The 25,873-nt window shown below is 37.2% G+C and overlaps 2 protein-coding genes across 8 annotated transcripts; one reads left to right on the forward strand and one right to left on the reverse strand.

Moving 5' to 3' along the window:
* Window positions 1-14,503: 14,503 nt before the first annotated feature.
* LOC116016919 (receptor protein-tyrosine kinase CEPR2-like) lies at window positions 14,504-19,380 on the forward strand. 7 transcript variants are annotated; one of them, XM_031257373.1, is made up of 5 exons: window positions 14,504-14,855; window positions 15,181-15,332; window positions 15,443-15,559; window positions 16,057-18,717; window positions 18,815-19,380. In XM_031257373.1, exons 4-5 carry the CDS (start codon window positions 16,140-16,142, stop codon window positions 19,180-19,182), a joined length of 2,946 nt encoding a protein of 981 aa, XP_031113233.1. In that variant the 5' UTR covers window positions 14,504-14,855; window positions 15,181-15,332; window positions 15,443-15,559; window positions 16,057-16,139; the 3' UTR covers window positions 19,183-19,380. The 7 variants fall into 7 exon arrangements, with proteins under 7 accessions (XP_031113233.1, XP_031113232.1, XP_031113234.1 ...); XM_031257372.1 differs by having other exon boundaries at window positions 15,443-15,555; XM_031257374.1 differs by having other exon boundaries at window positions 15,443-15,514.
* Window positions 19,381-19,411: 31 nt separating this feature from the next.
* On the reverse strand, window positions 19,412-21,295 carry LOC116016921 (F-box/kelch-repeat protein At3g23880-like). Its single transcript, XM_031257379.1, has 2 exons — window positions 19,970-21,295; window positions 19,412-19,844 (listed from the first exon to the last, which is right to left on the reverse strand). Exon 1 carries the CDS (start codon window positions 21,240-21,242, stop codon window positions 20,031-20,033), a length of 1,212 nt encoding a protein of 403 aa, XP_031113239.1. The 5' UTR covers window positions 21,243-21,295; the 3' UTR covers window positions 19,412-19,844; window positions 19,970-20,030.
* Window positions 21,296-25,873: the final 4,578 nt, after the last annotated feature.

The following is a 25,873-nucleotide window of genomic DNA, read 5'->3' on the forward strand; positions in this document are numbered from 1 at the left end:
ATATATATATATATATATATATATATATATATATATATATATATATATATATATATATATATATATATATATATATATATATATATATATATATATATATATATATATATATATATATATGGGTTCTCATGTGGTTGATGGTCTCAGGTGTGGTTGTGCGGTTAAATTTGAGCCATTGGTCTTGCCTAAATCAACGTTTAGGATTAACAGTGATTAAAAAAACGCGCGGGGGCAATTTGGTTTTTTTGCATTTATGTCAAATTTAAGGTGCATGAATTTCTTTCTTAAGGTGCGTGAATTTCCTTCTTAAGATGTGTGGGTTTCCTTCTTAATATGCGTGGTTTTTATGTGCTTAAGGTGAGTCAGTTGTTGAAACTTAAGGTGCGTGAATTTCCTACTTAAGGTGCGTGATTTTCCTTCTTAGGGTGTGTGGGTTTCCTTCTTAAGGTGCTCGAATGGTATGTTAAGGTGCGTGGTTTGTGTACTTAAAGGTGCGCCATTTTAAACTTTTAGGTGTGTGGTTTGTGTTCTTAAGGTGCGTGATTTGTGTACTTAAGGTGCACCAATTAAAACTTTTAGGTGCGTGGTTTGTGTTCTTAAGATGCTTTGTTTGTGTGCTTAAGGTGCGTGGTTTGTGTAGTTAAGGTATATCATTTTGATGCTTAAGGTGCTTTGTTTTTCCTTCTTAAGAAAAAATAAAATAAAATAAATTTTTATTAATTCTATAAACAATTTCATGAATTCCTTTAGGTTATTTGTCGTCTCAGGTGCTTAGATGAGAGCATTAATGGAGGAGCGTGTTTTTTTAAAAAAAAAATTCATTGAATTGAGTCATTGATCTAGATTCGATCAATGGCTCAGATCCAACTCACTTTTTTACCTGTGAGCAATTATGCACCTGAGCGGCAGAGCCCTTCCGTGTGTGTGTGTGTGTATATATATATATATATATATATATATATATACACATTATGAATTTTATTTTATAAAAATAAAACTGGAAATAGGGTAAAATTGGGAAGATGGATGCATGGTGATCAAGGGAGATGGACTTCTCAAACACATAGGTAGCTCAACAAGTAACAAAGGTGAAATTCGTCGCAGGAGACCAAAGGTTGAGTCTCACTAGCAGTAGTATATGAGCAACCTCTTAGAATGAGATAGGGTTCCTCGTGTACAGTGAGAATAACCTCCACAAATTACCAGGTCGGAGTGTGATGAGGGCACAAGTGGTGCTTCTTATGTACAACACGATCTCACTAGAACATAACATGTTACAACATTTAAAGCATTTTATTAGACAAGACGCACATTGTCATTCTTTACTCTCAACATCAGCATTTTGCTTACGTAGAGAAGTTTTCTCATCTCTAAAAGCACAATGAATACGTCCTAATAGCATTTCATAATGACGAAAATATTTATATTTAAAAACATTAGAATGTACAACTTTTGAAACTTAAAATAATGGGTAAAACCATATCATCACTTTCGATTATGATAATTTGTTAACATTTAGGCTTGAAAAAGAAAATCATACTGTAAAATAAATGAAATAGTGTGGAGCTAAAGTCAATTTTGCAATTAATAAGCTATGCATTATTTTTAGTGTACTGTGAGGCGTGACAAAGACCACTGGTGTAACGTCAAAACGAGGTGGTGGAGAAGTTGGGTTGACTTTAGTCAACTTCCCCTATCATCACAGTTCATACATTTGGTGTCAGGTGGGGCCATGCCTCTCCATCATTTGACAATAGGCCACCATAAACATTTATGATTTATGTCACGTCTTTCTAGGACAAGGGTACGTTTAATGCGCAAATTATATCGTGGACTATGGTCGACAATGTATTGTAGGCCGCGCATCAAAACGACGTCGTTTTGATTAATGAAAACAGAAGGATGAATTCGCGCCACTGACTTTCAGTTCATATACACTGCAGTTACATTTCAACACAACTACAGTTACATTTTGATATAACTACAGTTTCATTCGATAATATAAAAACACAAATGTGAAACTGTTATTCAGTATCAGTTCATAGACACTGCAGTTACATTTCAACACAACTACAGTTACATTTTGATATAACTACAGTTTCATTCGATAATATAAAACACAAATGTGAAACTGTTATTCAGTATCAGTTCATATACACTGCAGTTACATTTCAACACAACTACAGTTACATTTCGATATAACTACAGTTTCATACGATAATATCAAAACAAATGTAAGGCAGTATCTTTTGAGATGAACTGTAGTGTCAATTACGGGCTCCGTCTCCCATTTACTGAAACGACGTCGTTTTGAGACTGCGGTCCACGATATAAGAACTGCGTTTAATGTGCCCATGGCCATATGTCTAAATTAAATATTACTCCGTACAAAATAACCGCAAAAGGAGCGGATGAAACATCATTTTTGTACTAAAAGGTTATTGAGTATAATATTTTTGTAAATAATAAACATAATTCGTCATTCTTATATTCATTGTTACCAAATTCCTCTACAAGTTTATAAATTTAAGAGGATACATTTATGCATTAATATGGAGAATTAATTAAATATCAAATCAGCCAAAGACCTTGTGGTCATACGGTATAGCTGTGGCCCTCTCAAGTGAGAGGTCAATAGTATTTAAAAAAATTAAATATCGTATCATTTTAATTTTATCATATTATAAATGTATATTTATTTTTATTTCAATTTCAATTTGAAAAGTTTTTTTGGATAATGAGACTACAAATACTATTAAATTTAGAGTCATTTCCATTTTTGGTCCTACTGTTATTGGGGCATTGTCAATTTTAGTCTACTTCATTAATTTTTGCCACATTGCGACCAGTCTTATTTAGTCCTTGCCACTTTTAGTTCACCGTTAAAATTTTCGTCAAATAACGGTCCAAAACAGGGGTATTTTGAACTTTTCATGCTTTGATCATCTCCTTTACCCTTTGTAGTGGTTTTCCTTACAGATTTTCATCCAATAAAGAGGTTCAGCGAAAGCCATGGCTTTGTAATGTGGCTCACATAGCTTTCGCTAGACCTCTTCAATGGCTGAAAATGTGTAAGGAAAACTACTGCAAAGGGTCAAGGAGATTACCAAAGCATGAAAAGACAAAAAATACCCCTATTTTGTATGACAATTTGACGAAAATTTTAACGGTGGACTAAAAGTGGCAAGGATTAAATAAGACTGGCCGCAATGTGGCAAAATTTAATGAAGTGGACTAAAATTGGCAATGCCCCAATAACAGTAGGACCAAAAATGAAAATGACTCTTAAATTTATAATAAATGATACATTTTATTGGATGTCTTAAAATAATACAGTAATAAAAAAAAAGGTTCATTTAATCATAATATATAACCATAGAGTGAGTCTCTTCTGAGACCGTTTCACATATTCTTATATGTGCAATGGGTTGAATCAATATGAAAATGTAATATTTATGTTGGAAAATTTAATACTAATTAGGAATAAATTGTTTCTTACATATAAGAAAAAAATGTAATACTTTTAAACCAAAAATGTAATATTTAAGTATAGATCAGAACAATTACTTATGAAAAAAAAAATGTAATACTACTCCGTAATTAAGAATAAAATAATTTATTGTTACTTATGGAAACCGTGTAATACTTATGAGAAAAATGTAATACTTTTTAATAAAAATGTAATACTTTTAAATCGAAATGTAACATTAGGGATTAAAGAGTTACTTATGAGAAAATTTGTAATACTTATAAAGAAAAGTATAGTACTTATGAAAAATGAATTTATCTTACGAATCAAGATCCATGAAATAGTCTCATAAGAAATTTTGCAATAAAAATAACGTACAACGTAAATATGACAAAAAATCCCACATGCAATGAACTTTTCTTTTAACACCCATTTAAAACTATAACAGAGATACTGTTACACCACATAGTAGTTGGTGCAAGCAAATAACCTTATATATGCATCATAATATTAATATTTTGAATAATCAAAATATTATATTATCCAATTATAGATGTTGATATAAACTTGACAAGTTAAGCCATTCTGATCTTTTGCAGTGCATTTAAACCAACTAAATTAAAGCACACCAATTAAGAAGCTAAGGTTGGTGGTGGGGAAAAAAACAAACATTTATGAGCAATTATATTTCAGTTTTCAAATTTTTACAATTTAATACTAAATATTTATAACTTAAGATAATTATATTCAATTATACAAAAGTTTGGATACATTTACAACAAATGTTTTTATATTCTAATAAAAATTACATAATATGTATCGAATGAGATATTACCCAGTCCAACTTATGGACGAACTAATAACCTAGCATGCGCAAATTATATTATGTGGGTTTGCCATAGGAATAGCCATTCCCAAGACCTCTTTGGTGTTTGCTATTCATAATCCAGTGGAAATGTGTATTTTTATAAATCCAAAAACACCCTTATCCTTCTCACAAATAAATATCCGTGAAATGGTCTCACACAAGTGTGACCCTTAAAAATTAACAATTTGTATACTACAAACACACAATGTTAATATATGTGTAATTGATTGTCTTATTTTTTACTCACAAATTCCTCTCAAATATCGCAATACATAATATTAACAGATTAGGATTTGATGATCTTGTATTGTATTAACAAATTTCCTTCTACAACTGTTATCTTAGAATCATAATAGTTCACAATTCTAATACTAAAAAGAGTAATTTTCATTTTTGGTCATACTGTTATTGGGGCATTGCCAATTTTAGTCCACTTCATTAATTTTTACCACATTGCAGCCAGTTTTATTTAGTCTTTGCTACTTTTAGTCCACATTTAAAATTTTCGTCAAATAACCGTCCAAAACAGGGATATTTTGGCATTTTCATGCTTTGATCATCTCCTTTACCCCTTGTAGTGATTTTTCTTACACATTTTCATCCAATGAAGAGGCCCGGCGAAAGCCATGGCTTTGTAATGTGGCTCACATGACTTTTGTCGGACCTCTTCATTGGATGAAAATATGTGAGGAAAACCACTGCAAAGGGTCAAGGAGATACCAAAGCACGAAAAGACAAAAATACCCCTGTTTTAGACGATCATTTGACAAAATTTTAACGGTGGACTAAAAGTGACAAAGACTAAATAAGATTGGCCGCAATGTGGTAAAAATTAATGAAGTGGACTAAAATTGACAATACACTAATAACAGTAGGACCAAAAATGAAAATGACTCTACTAAAAATATACATCAATTCACCAGGTCCACCTTCTGGAACATTGTATAACAACCGGGGGTGATGGACCACATGCATGAAGCAGCTAAATTTCAGCGTCGGCAGTAGCCAATTTCGTTAATAATATTATCAACTTATTATTATTTTACTTTATTTATTTATTTGTGGTGAAATATACACTAACTTGTTTCTTTCTTTCTTTTATTATTATTATTTTTTAAAATTTACGGCACATTTATTAATTCCAAATGAGTTGCACTTGTATACAATAGCTGTATTTGCAGTGTGATGGTGTAAATGTAAACGGTGGTACGGATTTACACCACGTGTGTTTGATTGTGTATGATGTAGTGTATGAATATAGAAGGATAAGGAAGGGAGAAAAGCCTGTTTCCTCCCTGGTCATGAAGAGAGAAGAAGATGGAAGGGAGAAGGAAAGAGCTCAGTGAGTCCTTTCGATTCCGAATGCCATTAACATGAGGGTCAGGTCCTTTATATAGAAATGGGACCTGACCCTTCAGGAATATAATATTACATTTAACCCTTAACAATTTCTAAGGGACACCCGACCTTTTAGGGTACAATAATACACGGACTATACATTATATTTCTACAGTAGTCCTTGGGGGTATTTACCCATCACAAGTCCCCCACTTCTTGAATCTGCGAGAGTCGTCAGGTTCGAGAAGTAAAAAGCGCTCCGGGCGGCCAACTTGTTACAAGCAAAGTCTCCCCGATCTGAATGCCTTAATAGACTGTGACGAACCCCTTAAGTCTGAGTTGAGCATGGGGCGTGATTTACACTGGTTGCCTCGTTAAAAACCTTAGACTAAGAAAAACCCAGTGGGAAAAAACCTAGCTAAGGGAAAAAGAGTGCAACCAAAAGCGTAATAATTAAAGATTACAAGGGGTTATGTCTAGTTGTTGATGTAGTTATGTTGCTCCTTGTGCTGCCATTGTCGAGATGCAAAAATATCGAACATCTATAGATGGAGAAGATAATGCCAACCATCGAGCGGTAGGAGAAAACAATATGATGCCGAGCAGATATAGACCTACCACATTAACGCCAAGACGCGGGATAAATTTATCACTAAAAAGGCGGCCTTGCTGAGAATCGGTATAAGCTCATTGCTAAGAAGCGGGATAGATTCATCGTTGAAAAGCGGTGCTAAAAAGCCGAATACAATCATCGCTAAAAAGTGGGATAAAAACATCGCTGAAAAGCGGTATCGCTAAGAAGCGGGATAAAGTCATCGCTAAAAAGCGGAATAAAGTCATCGCTGAAAAGCGGCAGCGCTAAGAGGCGGGAAAGTCATCGCTGAAAAGCGGCATCGCTAAGAAGCGGGAAAGTCATCGCTGAAAAGCGGNTGATGATCTTGTATTGTATTAACAAATTTCCTTCTACAACTGTTATCTTAGAATCATAATAGTTCACAATTCTAATACTAAAAAGAGTAATTTTCATTTTTGGTCATACTGTTATTGGGGCATTGCCAATTTTAGTCCACTTCATTAATTTTTACCACATTGCAGCCAGTTTTATTTAGTCTTTGCTACTTTTAGTCCACATTTAAAATTTTCGTCAAATAACCGTCCAAAACAGGGATATTTTGGCATTTTCATGCTTTGATCATCTCCTTTACCCCTTGTAGTGATTTTTCTTACACATTTTCATCCAATGAAGAGGCCCGGCGAAAGCCATGGCTTTGTAATGTGGCTCACATGACTTTTGTCGGACCTCTTCATTGGATGAAAATATGTGAGGAAAACCACTGCAAAGGGTCAAGGAGATACCAAAGCACGAAAAGACAAAAATACCCCTGTTTTAGACGATCATTTGACAAAATTTTAACGGTGGACTAAAAGTGACAAAGACTAAATAAGATTGGCCGCAATGTGGTAAAAATTAATGAAGTGGACTAAAATTGACAATACACTAATAACAGTAGGACCAAAAATGAAAATGACTCTACTAAAAATATACATCAATTCACCAGGTCCACCTTCTGGAACATTGTATAACAACCGGGGGTGATGGACCACATGCATGAAGCAGCTAAATTTCAGCGTCGGCAGTAGCCAATTTCGTTAATAATATTATCAACTTATTATTATTTTACTTTATTTATTTATTTGTGGTGAAATATACACTAACTTGTTTCTTTCTTTCTTTTATTATTATTATTTTTTAAAATTTACGGCACATTTATTAATTCCAAATGAGTTGCACTTGTATACAATAGCTGTATTTGCAGTGTGATGGTGTAAATGTAAACGGTGGTACGGATTTACACCACGTGTGTTTGATTGTGTATGATGTAGTGTATGAATATAGAAGGATAAGGAAGGGAGAAAAGCCTGTTTCCTCCCTGGTCATGAAGAGAGAAGAAGATGGAAGGGAGAAGGAAAGAGCTCAGTGAGTCCTTTCGATTCCGAATGCCATTAACATGAGGGTCAGGTCCTTTATATAGAAATGGGACCTGACCCTTCAGGAATATAATATTACATTTAACCCTTAACAATTTCTAAGGGACACCCGACCTTTTAGGGTACAATAATACACGGACTATACATTATATTTCTACAGTAGTCCTTGGGGGTATTTACCCATCACAAGTCCCCCACTTCTTGAATCTGCGAGAGTCGTCAGGTTCGAGAAGTAAAAAGCGCTCCGGGCGGCCAACTTGTTACAAGCAAAGTCTCCCCGATCTGAATGCCTTAATAGACTGTGACGAACCCCTTAAGTCTGAGTTGAGCATGGGGCGTGATTTACACTGGTTGCCTCGTTAAAAACCTTAGACTAAGAAAAACCCAGTGGGAAAAAACCTAGCTAAGGGAAAAAGAGTGCAACCAAAAGCGTAATAATTAAAGATTACAAGGGGTTATGTCTAGTTGTTGATGTAGTTATGTTGCTCCTTGTGCTGCCATTGTCGAGATGCAAAAATATCGAACATCTATAGATGGAGAAGATAATGCCAACCATCGAGCGGTAGGAGAAAACAATATGATGCCGAGCAGATATAGACCTACCACATTAACGCCAAGACGCGGGATAAATTTATCACTAAAAAGGCGGCCTTGCTGAGAATCGGTATAAGCTCATTGCTAAGAAGCGGGATAGATTCATCGTTGAAAAGCGGTGCTAAAAAGCCGAATACAATCATCGCTAAAAAGTGGGATAAAAACATCGCTGAAAAGCGGTATCGCTAAGAAGCGGGATAAAGTCATCGCTAAAAAGCGGAATAAAGTCATCGCTGAAAAGCGGCAGCGCTAAGAGGCGGGAAAGTCATCGCTGAAAAGCGGCATCGCTAAGAAGCGGGATAAAATTATCGCTGAAAAGCGGCATCGCTAAGAAGCGGGATAAAATTATCGCTGAAAAGCGGCATCGCTAAGAAGCGGGATAAAATTATCGCTGAAAAGCGGCATCGCTAAGAAGCGGGATAAAATTATCGCTGAAAAGCGGCATCGCTAAGAAGCGGGATAAAATTATCGCTGAAAAGCGGCATCGCTAAGAAGCGGGATAAAATCATCGCTGAAAAGCGGCAGCGCTAAGAAGCGGGAAAGTCATCGCTGAAAAGCGGCATCGCTAAGAAGCGGGATAAAATCATCGCTGAAAAGCGGTATCGCTAAGAAGCGGGAAAGTCATCGCTGAAAAGCGGGATAAAAACATCGCTGAAAAGCGACATCGCTAAAAAGCGGGATAAATTCATCACTGAAAAGCGGCATCGCTAAGAAGCGGGATAAAATCATCGCTGAAAAGCGGTATCGCTAAGAAGCGGGAAAGTCATCGCTGAAAAGCGGCATCGCTCAGAAGCGGGATAAAATTCGCAAGATTTTTTGTGCCAAAGGCATCTTTTTACCGAGCTGGTGCTTTAACGACCACAGGGGTCTCATCGCTGAGAAGCGGGATTTTTATAATTATTTTTTTGCGACCACAATGGTCCTTTTTTCTTTGTGCCAAGGGCATCTTTTTCACCAAGCCGGTATTTGGGCGACCATTTTGGTCTCATCGCGGGAGCGCGGGATTTTTTTTTCTATTTATTTATTTATTTATTTTTTTAATTATTATTATATATTTTTTTTGCGACCACAATGGCCCTTTTGCGACCGCAATGGTCCTTTTTTCAAGTGCCATGACGAGGCATGGGCACACTCAAACAACAAATCCGTGCAGGTTAATCAAACCCCAAACGGAAGAGCCGATTTTTTTTTTTTTTTTTTTTTTTCGAAGGGGTTGGGGGACAAGGTCCCCCACTTTATGAACTACACACAGGGTAGCAGGCTAGCAGCCGTGCTACCCAATAAAAATATATTTATATATATTTTTTTGGTACAATGATCTTATACTACAATTTACATCTTTTGCCTACTTTCAATGTAGACCTATTACAAAAAGCTTGTAGTCTCCAACTCTAAAAGTATTGTAGTTCTAATTCTGGGTAGCGTCTCCAACTTCAGATATAGTCTTTTCATCTTGAACAATTTTTGTTGAAGTCTTCGAGTCTTCAATAGTCTTCGTCTTTCATAATTTTTGTTGGAATATGACGGGGATAAAAAACTATTTACAACAATATATATTTTTTCTCCCACTACATTATACAATGTACACTTTTTTTTTTTTTTTTTTTTTTTTTAAATATAAAAATGCAATGTGGGGGACAAAAGTCCCCCACTTTATGAAAATCACATGGGGTAGCACGGCTACCCCATTCCCATACATTTTTTTTTTTTTTTTTTTAAATATATCGTGGGGGACAAAGTCCCCCACTTTATGCAAAGTAGCAGCCGAAAGCTGCTGCTACTTTTGCTTTATATATATATATATATATATATATATATATATATATATATTATAATAAATATAATAATACATAATAGTATTATAATAATATGAAGAAGGAACAAAACTCCTGTTCATCATCTTCAACATTTCTCCATCCCGGTCCGTGACTTCGCGAGGGAAAGAGAAAGAAAGTGGCACCGACGATGGGGGCGGCTGCAGCGGTGAGTGGAGGTGGTAGTGTTTGAAGATGGTGGCCACCGTTCGTCGCGATTCTCCATTGTTCTTTCTTCTTCACAAAATGGGCTCTCGTCCTCGTCGGGTCTGCTGCGTCACCGTAGGTGATGGTGGCGGTGTACTGCGGTGATGAGCGAATGGTGGCAGTCGCGGTGGTTGTGGCGTGCGTCTCCAACGTTAATCAGTTGTTGTTATGAAAGTGAGTTGCTATTTTCCTCCACCATTTTTTTTTAAAAAAAAAAATTTTTGCCACCCCCTTTTTTTTTTTTTTTTCTTTTGTTTTTTGCCACTCTCTCTTTCCTCCCACCATTTTTTTTATTATCCTCAGTAAATGCTTCCACCATTTCCTCCTTGCTTTTTGACTTTTTGCCACCAATTCTATTGCTTCTTTTTGACCGACATCCCCATAATTTTCTCCCTTTTTTTTTTTTACATGTTCCACTACAAGGGAAAAAAAAAAAAAAAAATTATAGATCCTGGTGGTTTGGAGCAATGGCCGAGAGGGTGGCGAAGGTGGCCGGAGGAAATGAGCTTGCCAACGAAATCCAAATCCGGCAACGGCTACCGGAGTTCTACTGATGCTATGGTGGGGATAGCTGCGCGAAGGATGACGGCGGAAGCTATGGTGACTTCGGCATTTTGCTCCAGCGAGGGAGGGAGAGAGAGACATCGTGGCTGCGGTGGAGGGGGCCGTGGTGATGGAGCGGCGGCATCATGGAGCTGGATCCGGTGATGGTGGTGCGGCAGCATGGTGGAGCTCTCCAGTGGTGGCAGCAACGACTCCGGCCGGGTAGAAATCGGCGCAGTTGTCAGCGACTCCGGTGGAACTGGTCGATGAAGTTATTGTTAATGGTGATGAGGATGGTGGTGAACACCATCCCGTTGATTAGAGGAACACGGCATTTCGTCGCATTCCCCACAGACGGCGCCAATGATGGTGTAAATGTAAACGGTGGTACGGATTTACACCACGTGTGTTTGATTGTGTATGATGTAGTGTATGAATATAGAAGGATAAGGAAGGGAGAAAAGCCTGTTTCCTCCCTGGTCATGAAGAGAGAAGAAGATGGAAGGGAGAAGGAAAGAGCTCAGTGAGTCCTTTCGATTCCGAATGCCATTAACATGAGGGTCAGGTCCTTTATATAGAAATGGGACCTGACCCTTCAGGAATATAATATTACATTTAACCCTTAACAATTTCTAAGGGACACCCGACCTTTTAGGGTACAATAATACACGGACTATACATTATATTTCTACAGTAGTCCTTGGGGGTATTTACCCATCACAGTGATACAGCCATCTGTCTTGCTCACTTGCTAGTTTTCGTAAATATTTAATTTAATTAATCGCGATAAATACAATAGCCATCTGTCTTGCGCAGCGCACTTGCTAGTTTCATGTAATAGGCTTCTATAAAAATTAAAAATATACAAGTGTTTGGCAATTAGCTGTTAGCAGATAGCTAATTGATAAAAATTAATCATACTGTTTGAATGAATGTAATTTGTTTGTAATTGAATCAAAATTCGTTTAAACCCTAAATTACGTTATTTGGTTGGAGGAAACTGAAGTTTCACCAAATTGCAATTCCCTCCATATGCTAAATTGCAATTCATGATCCCCATCCTATGAATTGTAATTTAGCATTGAATTGGAAAGTGTGAAGACATTTTTGCCCCTGTCACTATTCTCATCCACTCATTTGTTTTATTACATAAGGGCATTTCAGTCATCGTATCACTGTATTACATAATTGTAATTTCCTTTCAATTCCCTGTAATCTTATTCATGCATACCAAAAACTGTAATTTGAATTCCTACTTTATTTCAACTTTATTCCTTTCCCACCAAATTACAATTCATTCATCACTACTTCAATCATTCAAACCAAATGCACTTGTACGAGTTAGAGTGCTTTCATTCATATTGAAAAACAATATTATTATAGGTCACAACTCAATTGATTATATTGAGTATTTACTTATTAATGTTAAGAATCATCAAATTTGTAATCAAATTCTAATCATCAATTCCACTTCTTCTCCTTCTTTTCATGTGATATTCAATATGCCACCACTATGAGGCTAATCTGAATTTAGCCTAAATCATGCACTAATATATACAATAATTAACTTATAGAGTTAATTCCATTTTTTGTCTTAGATTTATAGGTATCAGCCCATTTTTAGTTTTTTTTTTTATTATTTTATTTTAAAACATTCATGTTTGGGCCTAGTATATTGTGTTATGACCATTTTTAGTCATCCATCGACAAAACCGTTTAAATAACATTAAAGACAATGATATATGTTATTTTATTTTTAGTCTTTTTTTTTTCAAAACGCCATTGTTGGTCCTAACATTATTGTGGCATTACCATTTTTTGTCATTCGTAGATAAATATGTTTAAATGACATTAAAATTACGTTATTAACAACTCATGCACTAGACTTAAGGTTTGCAATGAAGTAAACTTGTCGGTTTTTCAACTGCACTATTTTTATTTTTATTTTTTGTTTTTGCAGTAGACTTATGTATTGATAACAATTTTATTAGATTATTTTTAATGTCAATTAAACATATTTGTTGATGGAGGACCAAAAAGGGTCATACTACAATAATGCTAAGATCAACGGGGATGTTATGAAAAAAAAGGGGACTAAAAGTGAAATAAAACATATAAATTTACAACCAAAAAAAAGTGTTTAACACTTAGAATTGAATAGATCAAAATGCCGCTATATTTAACGGTTATTTAAATGGTTTTGTTGGCAAAGGACAAAAAATGATCATGCCACAATAACACTATGACCAACAAGAAATGTTTTGAAATAAAAGGACTAAAAGTGAACTTACACCTATATTATCTCTTTTAACTTATGTTATCCCAAACACTTCACTTATATTAAAAAGAGGAATTTGTTTAATTTCTTGAAAGAATATGCTAAAAGGAGTGGTTGGGTGGATGGTTAGTTTTTACCACACTTTGAATTGGTAATTTTACCATCTTAGTATCCTACTATAATTGATAAAATTCATAAATAAATGATATAATAACAATAATTTAATAAACTTTTTTTTATGGAAACAATTACTGTTTTTTTTTCTATGTTATGTCATTTATTATTATGCCTTGTAGGAGTATTTCTTTAAACAAATATAGGAGAATAAAATTAAGAAATGTAAAATATTATGTTAAGAATTAAAGTTAAGTGAATGAAAATTGTAGCATATGACTAAACATAGTAATATTAGTAAAGTTGTGTACGCGGGTAGCTCAAATAGTAGACTATATATAATGACACAGAATCGAAACTTGACAATTGAAGTTGGAGTTATATCCAATATGTTGGCCTCGTTGTGGACACAAACTCTCGTATCATGAGTTGCCCAAAAGAAATTCAATAATATTTTTTTTGTTAGACCACGATGGGTCTTGAATAGGTCATAACTATAAGAGACATCTTTAATCCCGTATCATACTTCGATTAATTCCCGTTCGCACTAGGCCGATCCAATTAAGAGGATAAGTTCTAACCATATTAGTTTTTCCGATATCTCTTAAGTGATAAGAGGGCATGGCCAGATAAAGTATTTACCACTTGCGTCAAAAGCTATAGCTAGTAGCGAAAACGCAACATTATTTCCCGTGACTTGGCTCTCATACCACTTGTTATGATTAAATGCTCACCACTTATGCCAAAAATTATAGCTAGCAGCGAAAGGATAAGTTTATTTCCTTACTTATAGATCGTCATCACATTGTTCGAGACACTACATGCTGGACTTGACATTTTACTAATCTCTGTCCAACAATCCCAACACTTAGGTGCTAAACTTCATCTTTACCGACCTCCATTCAATATCCACTAGCGAATTAAAAATCAATAATATTGTCACTATCATAAGAACAAAAAGTAAAATATCAATATTGAGATATGCATATAAAAATAGAAATGAATGAACAGGAAAAACTGACAAACAACAGCAAAAATGAATGATGCTGAGACAATTCCTAGAGATGTATATCTAAAAGAAGTGATTACAAAAGTTACGTGAGATGAACCATGGAAGTGGTTGTCTTTTCCATCAAAGATAGTTGTAGGAGTGCTTTTTGGCAGTTTGTGACTTCTCAATCTCAGGCTCCAATATGATATATCACACACTTCCCACCCATATTATAATCCAATAACAACCCCCCCCCCCCCCCCCCCCCCCCCCCCCCCCCCCCCCNCCCCCCCCCCCCCACCCCTCCTCTTTCTCAAATCTCAACCACCTCATCTGCTATTTTCCCCACTCTCTCCATATCATAAAGTAAAGAAGCAATCTTTCCTTTTTGTTTTCCATCTCTTTCATTAAAGCAACATAAGAAGCTTCTTATACAAAATCCTATGATTTCTGAAAATTCTGAAACTTTTTCCCCATACTAGGAATCCACTTGTTTTTCTCCATTTTGGGGTTCATTTAACTTTTTAAGCTCCACACAAGAACCCTGCATTGCGGAGAAAACAAGCTTGGAATTTATTGTAAGAAAGGAGAACTTTTCATCCACTCCATTCAACCTCACCTCAAGCTGTGGGCTAGCTTTAGCAGTTTTGGTAACTCTGGTTTTTAAGCTTCTTCAATCTCATCATATTTGGCTGTTTTTGTGTAAGAAAAATGGGTTATGCCAAGAATTTACCCTTCTTTTGATGAGACTCTACACCTTCTCTAGAGAAATTTAGTTATATTATTGCACAGTTCTTGAAGTTTAGTACTGCATAAGGAGGGTGTTTATGTAACTCTTTGTTTGTTTTCTTTTCTGGTAAACATTAGGTAGGTACTTATGATGCAATTGTGAAATCATATGTTTTGTCACACTTAATTTATATATTTGTTTTGGTTTTAGATTTAATCTTGCCCTTTCTTTTTCACCCTTTTCAGGGGTGGTTTTATGTCACATACATACTTAGATGATGCTTGGATAGTACATAAAGAGTGTCTTGTGCTCTACTGTAAACCCAAAACAGTCTGTATAATTTTGGTGCAACCATGTATTTGAGTTGCTTTAAAGGGAGATCAGTTTCTGTTAAGAGGTAATACACAACAAAAACCAATTTGACATCTCAATTTTTTTTTTTTTTTTTTTTTTTTTTTATGTATTATTGCATATTTGTAAGTATATCTCTGTTCCTGTTCACTACAGCACCAACTGTGTGGTCCATTGTTCCATTTTGGGGTGACGAGGGAAATCCACAATTACTACCGTGTACACTTGGTAAATCCTGCCTTGTGATTCTAGCAGGCAAAGAACTACGAGTAGGTAAACCAGTCTAGGTTGTCCATAGCTGATCGGATCAAGCCAAGAAGGCTGGGAAGGTTGTCCATAGCTGATCGGATCAAGCCAAGAAGGCTGGGATTCAAACTCGTGACTGATCGGATCAAGCCAAGAAGGCTGGGATTCAAACTCGTGACCTTGTTGTTACAAGTTTGTATCCTTAGCCATCCTGGCTGGGTTATCCCCATTGTTCCAGGTTGTCCATAGCTGATCGGATCAAGCCAAGAAGGCTGGGATTCAAACTCGTGACCTTGTTGTTACAAGTTTGTATCCTTAGCCATCCTGGCTGGGTTATCCCCATTGTTTCATTTTTATAATCAGAAGTGCTAACAAATGCGACAACTATTTGATTAGGTACAAATTGCTTTCATTAAAATATTTGTTAAAAAACCATTAAAATTAGGAAGTGGAATTTATTAGGATTTTATATTATAGAACAAAGCTTTATGGTTTGGTGTGTGATTGCTACCTTTGTGTTTCAGCAACAGCTAGCTAGTATGGGCATCCTCCTCATCATGGCAATATTGGGGAGTCAGATTGGGTTTGTGTCTCCCATGTGAAGTTAATGTGTTTCCACACAATGGCCAGAAGAAACCCAAAACTCCTCTCCCTCCAAATTCCTGCAAATCTTTTACTTCTGTTTCTGTTTTTCCTCCCATCCAAGCCTCTGAGTGTAGAAACTGAGGCCCTTCTTGAATTCAAAAAGCAGCTCAGTGATCCCTTGAATTACTTGGATTCTTGGGAGGCTTCAGAAAGCCCCTGCCAATTTTACGGGATTACCTGTGACCCAAGAACTGGTTTGGTCACAGGAATTTCACTTGATAACAAGAGTCTTTCGGGGGTGATATCACCCTCGATTTCTATGCTCCAGGCCCTCACATCTCTAGTGCTTCCATCGAATGCGTTGTCTGGGGTTCTTCCAACCGAACTGTCCAAATGCGCCAGCCTCAGAGTCTTGAATGTCACCGGGAATAACTTGAACGGCAGCCTGCCTGATTTATCCAAGCTGACAAACTTGGAGATTCTCGACTTGTCCATCAACTATTTTTCTGGAGAATTCCCAACTTGGGTCGCAAATCTTACCGGTTTGGTTTCATTAGGCCTTGGCAATAATGATTTCGATGAGGGGGAAATCCCCGAGAGCATTGGGAATTTGAAGAAACTGACTTGGCTTTACCTAGCTCATTCAAATCTGAGAGGAGAAATCCCAGACTCTATTTTCGGCTTGGAGGCATTGCAGACGTTGGACATTTGCATGAACCGCATTTCCGGGAATTTCCCAAAGTTGATAGGCAAAATGCAAAGTCTCTACAAAATTGAGCTCTATAACAATAACCTGACTGGCGAGCTTCCAGCTGAACTTGCAGACCTCGCCCTTCTGGAGGAATTTGATATTTCCAATAACCAGATGTATGGTGCTCTTCCTCGGGGTATTGGGAACCTGGAAAAGTTAACTGTTTTTCATGTGTTCAAGAACAACTTTTCGGGAGAACTCCCTTCAGGCTTTGGGGATATGCAGCATCTCGTTAGCTTTTCTATATACCAGAACAGTTTCTCAGGTACATTCCCAGAAAATCTTGGCAAGTTTTCACCACTGAGTAGTATAGACATTTCTGAAAACCAATTCTCCGGTGGATTCCCAAAATACTTATGTCAGAACGGGAAGTTGCAGTATTTGCTTGCAGTGGAAAACCGTTTTACAGGTGAGTTTCCTGAAACTTATGCTACCTGTACACCATTGGAGAGGTTGAGGGTCACCGAGAATCAGTTTTCTGGAAAAGTCCCGGATGGCGTTTGGGCCCTTCCGAATGTGAAAATGATTGATTTCAGTAGCAACGGTTTCAGTGGAGGTATTTCTCCCCGGATTGGGGCTGCCACAAACTTGAACCAGTTAATTCTGTCAAACAACAAATTCTCGGGTCAGCTCCCTAAACAACTTGGAAATCTCTTACTTATGGAGAGGCTTTACTTGGACAATAACGGTTTCTTTGGGTTGTTACCATCTGAACTTGGGATGTTAAAGCAATTGTCATCCTTCCATTTGGAGAAAAACGCATTCGTGGGATCAATACCTGCTGAATTAGGCCACTGCTCTAGGCTGGCGGATATGAACCTTGCTTTGAATAATCTAAGTGGTAGCATTCCCGATTCCATTACAACGATGCCCTCTCTGTTGAACTCGCTGAATCTCTCAAATAACAAGCTCACCGGCTCAATTCCAAGAAGCTTAGATAACCTGAAGCTTTCATCAATCGATCTGTCTGACAACCAACTCTCCGGGGAAGTTTCATATGATCTTTTGATAATGGGGGGAGATAAGGCATTCCTTGGTAACAAAGGACTCTGCATTGATCACAGTATCAAAAGTGAAGTGAACACAGAGTTAAGTGTTTGTGGTGGGCACACTGTCCAGCATAAATTCATTAAGAACAAAGTGGCTGTGCTCAGCATTGCATTGTTAGCCACAACTGCTCTTCTGGGCGGGTTCTTGATTGTGAGTTATTGGAACTACAAGCAGAGCATGCGAAATGCTAAGAAATTGGAGGAAGCGAAGGGACTGAACCAGAAGTGGAAGCTTGAGAGCTTCCACCACATAGAGTTTGATGCAGATGAAATATGCGATTTGGACGAGGAGAATTTGATTGGAAGTGGAGGGACGGGAAAAGTATATCGCCTTGATTTGAAAAAGGGTTGTGGTACTGTGGCTGTGAAGCAACTGTGGAAGGGGGGTGGAGTGAAAGTTCTGGCTAGAGAAATGGAAATTCTGGGGACAATCAGGCATAGAAATATAGTAAAACTCTATGCCTGTCTAATGAATGGTGGTTCAAATTACTTGGTTTTTGAGTACATGCCAAATGGTAATCTTTTCCAAGCACTTCACCGCAAAATCAAATTTGGTAAGCCAGAATTGGATTGGGACCAGAGGTATAAAATCGCGCTGGGAGCTGCTAAAGGAATAGCTTATTTGCACCACGACTGTTCGCCTCCTATTATTCACAGAGATATCAAGTCCACCAACATTCTTCTTGACGAGGCTTATGAAGCAAAAGTTTCAGATTTCGGGGTTGCAAGAATTTCAGAAATCTCTCAAAGAGGATCCGAGTTTAGCTGTTTTGCAGGAACTCATGGTTACATGGCTCCTGGTAAGCTTCATGAATCCATACTTTCTTTTCTTATTTTACCAATTTCACACCAACACAATCACATCTCTACTGATTTCTGCACTTCATTTGTGCGCAGAGATGGCGTATACGCTTAGGGTGACCGAGAAAAGCGATGTGTATAGCTTCGGTGTGGTGCTATTAGAACTAGTGACAGGAAGAAATCCAATAGATGATGCATATGGAGAAGGAAAAGACATAGTTTACTGGGTCTCAACTCATCTGGACAACCTCGAAAGCATCCTCAAAGTTCTCGACGCCAATGTAGTCTCAGAGCTAGTCCAGGATGACATGATGAAAGTCCTGAGAATTGCAACACTCTGCACCACAAAGCTTCCGAATCTTCGGCCCAGCATGAAAGAGGTCGTCAAAATGCTGGTTGATGCTGAGCCCTCAGTGTTTAAGTCCACTGGGAATCATCATAAAAATGAGAAAGTCCTCCTGTAGATGCAGTTCAATTTTCTGCTCATATAATATGCATATATATAATAAATAGATGCACACACCATGTTCTAATTTCTGGTCTTGTGTGTGTTTATACATGCCAATGGCTACCATGTAATATTGATTATTGTATGGAGGTACAACTGTGAAAAAATGGATGACCGTTTCAATATGACAAAACTTGAAGATCAGTTTCCAATATTTTCTGGGCAAGAGAACAAATCTTAGTTAGAAAAATTTAGCAAATTTTATTCACATGTAATGGCTAATCGAAAACTACAATATATACAATTTCTGATAGATATAAAGCTGAAAGATAAATGCCTGATCAATGGCACAAGCAACAGAGTGCAATAAACCTGCTATCCAAACCCAATGTATCAACCTGAATGGGTAGGGAATGGTTTGGTTTAAGGTAGATGTAAAGGAGCAGCAAACATATGAGTAGAGCCTTTGAAAGCAAAATATGATATTACCAGATGAAAAGTAGCCCTCTGGGCTATACTCAAAAACAGAGAATTCACAAGCACCCGGTTAAGAGATAAAATTAAAACTAGGGATTCTCCTACTATACAAGAAAGCTTGAGAGCCAAAAGTCATCATCAGCCAAGTAATCTTCATAGATTTTTCTTCTGAAATGAGGTGAATTCTAATCCCAGCCAGTCCTGTTTAAGATATTAAAGATTGTCCATGAGATAATGAATAATGCTCCATATTAGTGATGAAGTAATAAAACCGTTTAGTGCAAAAAAAAAAAAGGAAATGGTAAGCAATAGAATGGAAGAGATACCTTTCTTCAACTCACATGCTTCTTTTTTTCTCTATCAATCTGCTCGGTTCCTTTAGAAGTTTCAACTATGAGTACACTGATCAGCATCATCTTCAATACTATGCTTAAGCAGAAGGTCTCTCACAGTATTTGTATCAGACCATTCAATTTTGTCCATAAAAACTAGGCTCTCCGTGTAAGTGCTTGCATAAAAAGCATGCAAATATGAGCCATGGATATCAAGATACTCAATTACCAGTGCCTTGGGATCAAATATAGCAAAACATTTATCTCGATCCACAAATAAAGCTTCACCATTTTGCCTAAACCCAACAAGCAACTGAAACCCTAGACGAAGATGATTGATGGAGAATAACTGAGTCCAGGACCGTACATTCCCATACTCTTCCATTACCCACACGCAGCAATACGGGTTCATGCTATACGTACCGTGCACGAAAACAGCAAGCGATTCCTTGTACATTCCAACTCTTAAATCCGTAAAATATCTCAAACTTGAACTCGCCAAACTCTCGGGTAACGAGATCTCGCCAAACACCTCCTTACTCATATCAAACCACAAAATGACATTTCTAAAGTTTTCATCCATGGCAGCCCAATGCAAGATCCCCCTAGCGAAAGCAGCAGGCGCGGTGGCACCCACACGGTAGCGAAACCCACTCGCCGCGTGACTAATATCTCTCCACCTTCCTTTACTCAACTCATAGAGCTCAACCTGGGGCGGCCCATCATTGAGCCAGATATTAACAATCCTAACAACCTTGTATTCATTAGTCAACGGGTCAAACCCAAACCCATGGGTATGGCTACAAGCTCCATGCGAAGTGAATGTAACCCTAGGTTCCGGAAGGACAACTGATTTTCTAATCGACGGGTTCCAGAGAATAGTGGTGAGGTTATACTCGCCCATATCATCCGTCAAACACACTAAACCGTTACAAGAACCCACAATGCGAAAATAATCGTTTACACCAATGAAAGGAAACTCAAACTTTCTGTACACTTCAAATGTATCATTATCATCAAAATACAGATTATAGTTCTCCTTCTTGTCCAGCACTCGGTCTTCATCGCAGTATCTAAGTAAAAGATGGGTTTTGGCGGAATTGAATTGGAAATGGGTGGAAATGAATAGGGGACTGGAGATTAGAGCGTACCAAGATTTGCAGACGGCGGTGCACCGCAGAACAGTGGCGACGGGGAGCCTTGATAGGATGCTGATCAAGACGTCTTCAGGAAAATGGCCTGACATTTTTCTCCTGTTTGCGATCATCTGAGACTGAGAAAACCCCAAATTGCCAAATTGGGAGAAGCAGAAATTGATAATTTCATGTGGACCTTTGTGTGCTTACAGTCGCAACCTTTGCAATTTATAAAATTATAAATTGACCCCAGATGTTCAAATATAAATAAGAAAAAATAGTCAAATAAATTCTAAAGAACATTGACTTGATTGGAAGGACGCTCATTAGATAGGATTTGAACGACTTGTGGTATTGGCATGGTGATATAAGAGGTTGCTACACATTGAAGGATATTTACAAGGGCTACATGGACAACTGACTCGTTAATTTGGAACTCGGTCTAGAATCTTCCGACCCTCTAAATGGAAGAACCTGACTTGGAGACCTTTAAGGGCATTCTACCTACTACCACCAGCTTGAGACAAAGAGGGGTTGATGTTCCAACATTGTGCCCCTTATTTGGAATGGAAGATGAGGTGATCATGTATGTGTATGTTGTGCACTTGCCTATTCTCTCAATAAGTTTGGAGCTGTTCACGCAATTCAGTCCCAAGGCTAGGAGATGAAACTTTCATGTAATGATGGAGAAATTCTTGACTGGCGCAAATTCCATGATAGCGACGGTGGGAGTAGGAGTGATCCACGTGATTTGGATGGCTCGGAATCATGCGGTCCGGCATGGCTTTGTACACCCGTATCGATATGGAGAGCTCTCGTACGCAATTAGAACACATGGGTTTCTACACAGGAGAGAATTCGAAACTGTCGCTCTAGGGCTGGTCTCCAGTCATTACCACCAAAAGCTAAGCATACTAGTGTTGTTATGTCGACGCCGGGCTACTCTAGGGGATTGCTACATACGAAATAGTTGTATCTACTGCTCAAGGAGACTTTAAGATGGCGAAGAACGGCTCCCTCTAGTGTGGTCACGGTTCCAGAGGCCCTCGGATGAATCAAACAACATAGCCTAACTCATGTCAGGGTCAAGTCGAATTGTTTTAACTTTATTTCCAGCGTCTTGTATCACTCTAACAATCGATCCTATGTAGGCTCTATTGCTCACAAGTGTCATGGTCTTATCTCTTCACTAGTTGGTTGTGAGGTCCGTTACATTCGTAGAGATGGAAATTGAGTTGCCCATGCACTTGTCAAAGCAACCTGGGCTCGGTTGTCTCACTCTGAGTGATTAGATTTTCCACCTGACTTTATTGTTAATTTGCTTTATCAAATTTATTGTTCTTTTTAAAAAAAAAAAAAGTTCTCATGAACATTTAAATTTTAATTGCAATTTTAAACTAGAAAAAAAGTTTCAAATACATCTTCTACTTTGAAAGAAAGTGTAGCCAGACACTTTTAAGCATGATTGAAAAAAATTGATAGGCGCTTGGGGGCGCCTAGGCGCCCATATATTTTGTATTTTTAAAAAATTTGTTTAAATTTTTTTAAGACTAATAATTATAAACTATTTAATATTTAATAGTTAATACTAAAATATTAAATATTAACCTTAAAAATATCTAGAGTTTGAACAATTTAGAGGTATTTCGCTCAAAACGTTATTATTTTAAGTGAAATAACCCATTTAAACGAAAAGAGTAGTAGCTAATCGGCCGACTAGGCGGCCTAGACGGTCGGCGCCTAAGCGGTCTAGTCGGCCGCCTAGACCGCCGATTATGGTGATACGCTAGGCGGATTGGCTGTTGCCTAGGCGAAATTTTTGCAAAACTACATTTAAGAACATCTTCAAGGGGCTTTTTTTTAATAAATAAATAAATAAATAAATAAATAAAATTCAGACCAAATGGGAGTGAGAAACTAGAGGGGAAAAAAAAGAGAGAAATGAATAAGTGTCAAATAGGCCACTAAACTACACACCAAAATGCAATTAGGCCATCGAACTAAAAAACAATGCAATTATGTCCCTGAACTACACAAATTCATGCAATTTCATAAAAATGACATATTTTACCTAATGTGCCAGTTACGAATTTTTAAAATAATATTTTAAAATAATTTTAAATAAAATAATTAATTAAAACAAAACAAGAACTCCGGCTTCGTCTCCATGGCCGAAGACGAAGACGAAAACGAAAACGAAGACCTTCGTCTCTAGCCATGGAGACGAGAACCTTCGTCTCCTGGCCATGGAGACGAAGGTCCGCTTCGTCTCCCTTACCTCTTCGTCTCCATGGCCGGAGACGAAGACCTTCGTCTCCAGCCATGAAGACAAAGCCGGCCTCGTCTCCGGTTGGCAGTTCCTTTTTTTTTTTTTTAAATTTTAATTTTTTAATTTTTAATTTTAATTAATTTATTTTATTTAAAATTATTTAAAATATTACTTTTAAAATTGGTAACCGGCACATTAGGTAAAAAAAGTCATTTTGGATAAAATTGCATGAATTTGTGTAGTTTTGGGACCTAATTGCATTATTTTTTAGTTCGATGGCCTAATTGCATTTTGGTGTGTAATTCAGTGGCCTATTTGCAGCACTACTTTTAAGAACACTTCAAGGGACTTTTTATAAAAAGATAAATAAAATTCAGACCAAATGGGAGTAAGAAAATAGAGGGAAAAATAAAAGAAAATCACTACGAAAAAAAAAATCTAATCCTTATGTAAATATGTTTTTTTTCCTCTTTCTTCGTCCTCTCATCCAAGTCTTCCCTCTTCCATGTGTGAAAAAAAACCCCAACTAAATCACTGATGTTAATCTAACCATTTTTTACTAGCAAACTAGCTACCCCGTATATGTTAATATTAATGCAGGTACAACCACATTGTATCTTATAGTAGTTTGTTTAGATTCTTATTTGACATAATTATAATTATTAATTATTTTTATATTTTAATTAAAAATGGTTTGGAGTTATTGTTTTCTTCCCCTAGAAATTGGGATTGCAATTTTTCCTGTCCCCGATGGGTCATGCCCTGACAGAGACAAAGATGGGAAATAGAGACGAGGATGAGTAATATGTGTAATTTTCTGTTGAGGACGGAATACCCATCTTCTCCCATCTGTGTTCCTGAATTATATATATATATATATATATATATATATATATATATATATATATATAGGGAAGGGTTCATGTGCGGGTATAGTTGTGCGCACTACAAAAAAAATGTGAAAATAGCGACGAACCCTTTCCGTTGCTAGTATGGACATTTTCATATTTTTTTGTTAAATGGACATTTTCATATAGCGACGGATTAGCGACAACCTAGTGACAGATTTTCATATTTTTGTTAAATGGATATTTAGCGACAGATATAACGACGGATTTTTTATGTCGTTAAATACGTAGCTAATTTTAGCGGTGAATTTTCGCGCACAAATTAGAGACAAATTTGCAACTGAATTTTCATGGGGATTTTATTTGCTACAGATTAGCAACGGATATATTAATCGGTCGCTATATTTTCAATTGCGATTTGTTTGTCTTTATATCTTAGCGACGGCTTCGCAATTTCGTCACTAAATTTATATAGCGATATTTTTAAGAACAATATAGCAACGGATTTTCAAATCCGTTGCTAGGTTTACACCGTGCTTTTCGAATTAGTTAAGTCTAGCGATAGAGTTATGGATCTGTCGCTATATAGCGATGGATAATAAATTCCGTCACTAGACTTAACATATTAAACGCTCTCTATTTAACCCTAAACAAATTAGACTTAACATCATTCCTGCGACCGCCCGCCGACGGATTGCCTCCACCGCCGACGGGTTGCCTCAGCTCCAACCGTTGACGTTTTTCCTCCACCGTCGACCACCGATGCGCTGAAGGCTGAAGGACACTATGACCGCCCACCTGCTGCTGCTATTTTACTCCGCACCCACCGCCAACGGGCTGCCTCCACCGCCGACCGCCGCTTCCCTTGACGCATATCTCTACTGGTATGTTTCTTTTGCTTCCTTTAATTACTCTGTCATTACGTGTGTGTGTGTGTGTGTATTTGTTATGGTTATTATGATGTAATGAGTAATGATATATATATATATATATATATATATATATATATATATATATATATATATATATATATATATATATATATATATATATATATATATTTTGAAACCAAAGATAATATATTAATTCAAATCCGAACATAAGACATTTCAAAGATAGGAAGGAGGATTAGAGAACCACTCCAGACAACCAGACATAGAAACAGACTGCCTAGCAACCGTGTGCGCAGCCCGATTCACTGATCATTTTGTGGAAGATAAAAACACATGAGAAAAGCTACTCAATAAGTTTTTAATGTCACTAACCACTAAATTAAAGGATAACTCTCCTTCATCTCGAGGTAAACATTGAACCACCTTTAAGGAGTCAGTCTCAACTTGGACATTGTCATATTGAAGGTCTTTGATCCAACTCAAAGCTTCATGGATAGCCACTGCCTTTACTTCTCTGGGCGAAATTGCCGCTACACTGCATGCCCCTTGCTGCAACAAACTCTCCAGAGTTGTCCTGGATTACACAACCAAAGCCCATCTTCGCATGTGCACTATCAATTGCCGCATCCACATTCAATTTGAGGAATCCTTCTTACGGTCTACTCCATTTGCATGGCTCCTGCCTTCGGTTAATTGCTGATCCTTTTGATACTGCTACCTTCTTCCACTCTTCAAGAAAGATTTTTGTTCTG

This window comes from Ipomoea triloba, chromosome 4, assembly GCF_003576645.1.
Source record: "Ipomoea triloba cultivar NCNSP0323 chromosome 4, ASM357664v1".
In the NCBI taxonomy this organism is placed as follows: domain Eukaryota; kingdom Viridiplantae; phylum Streptophyta; class Magnoliopsida; order Solanales; family Convolvulaceae; genus Ipomoea; species Ipomoea triloba.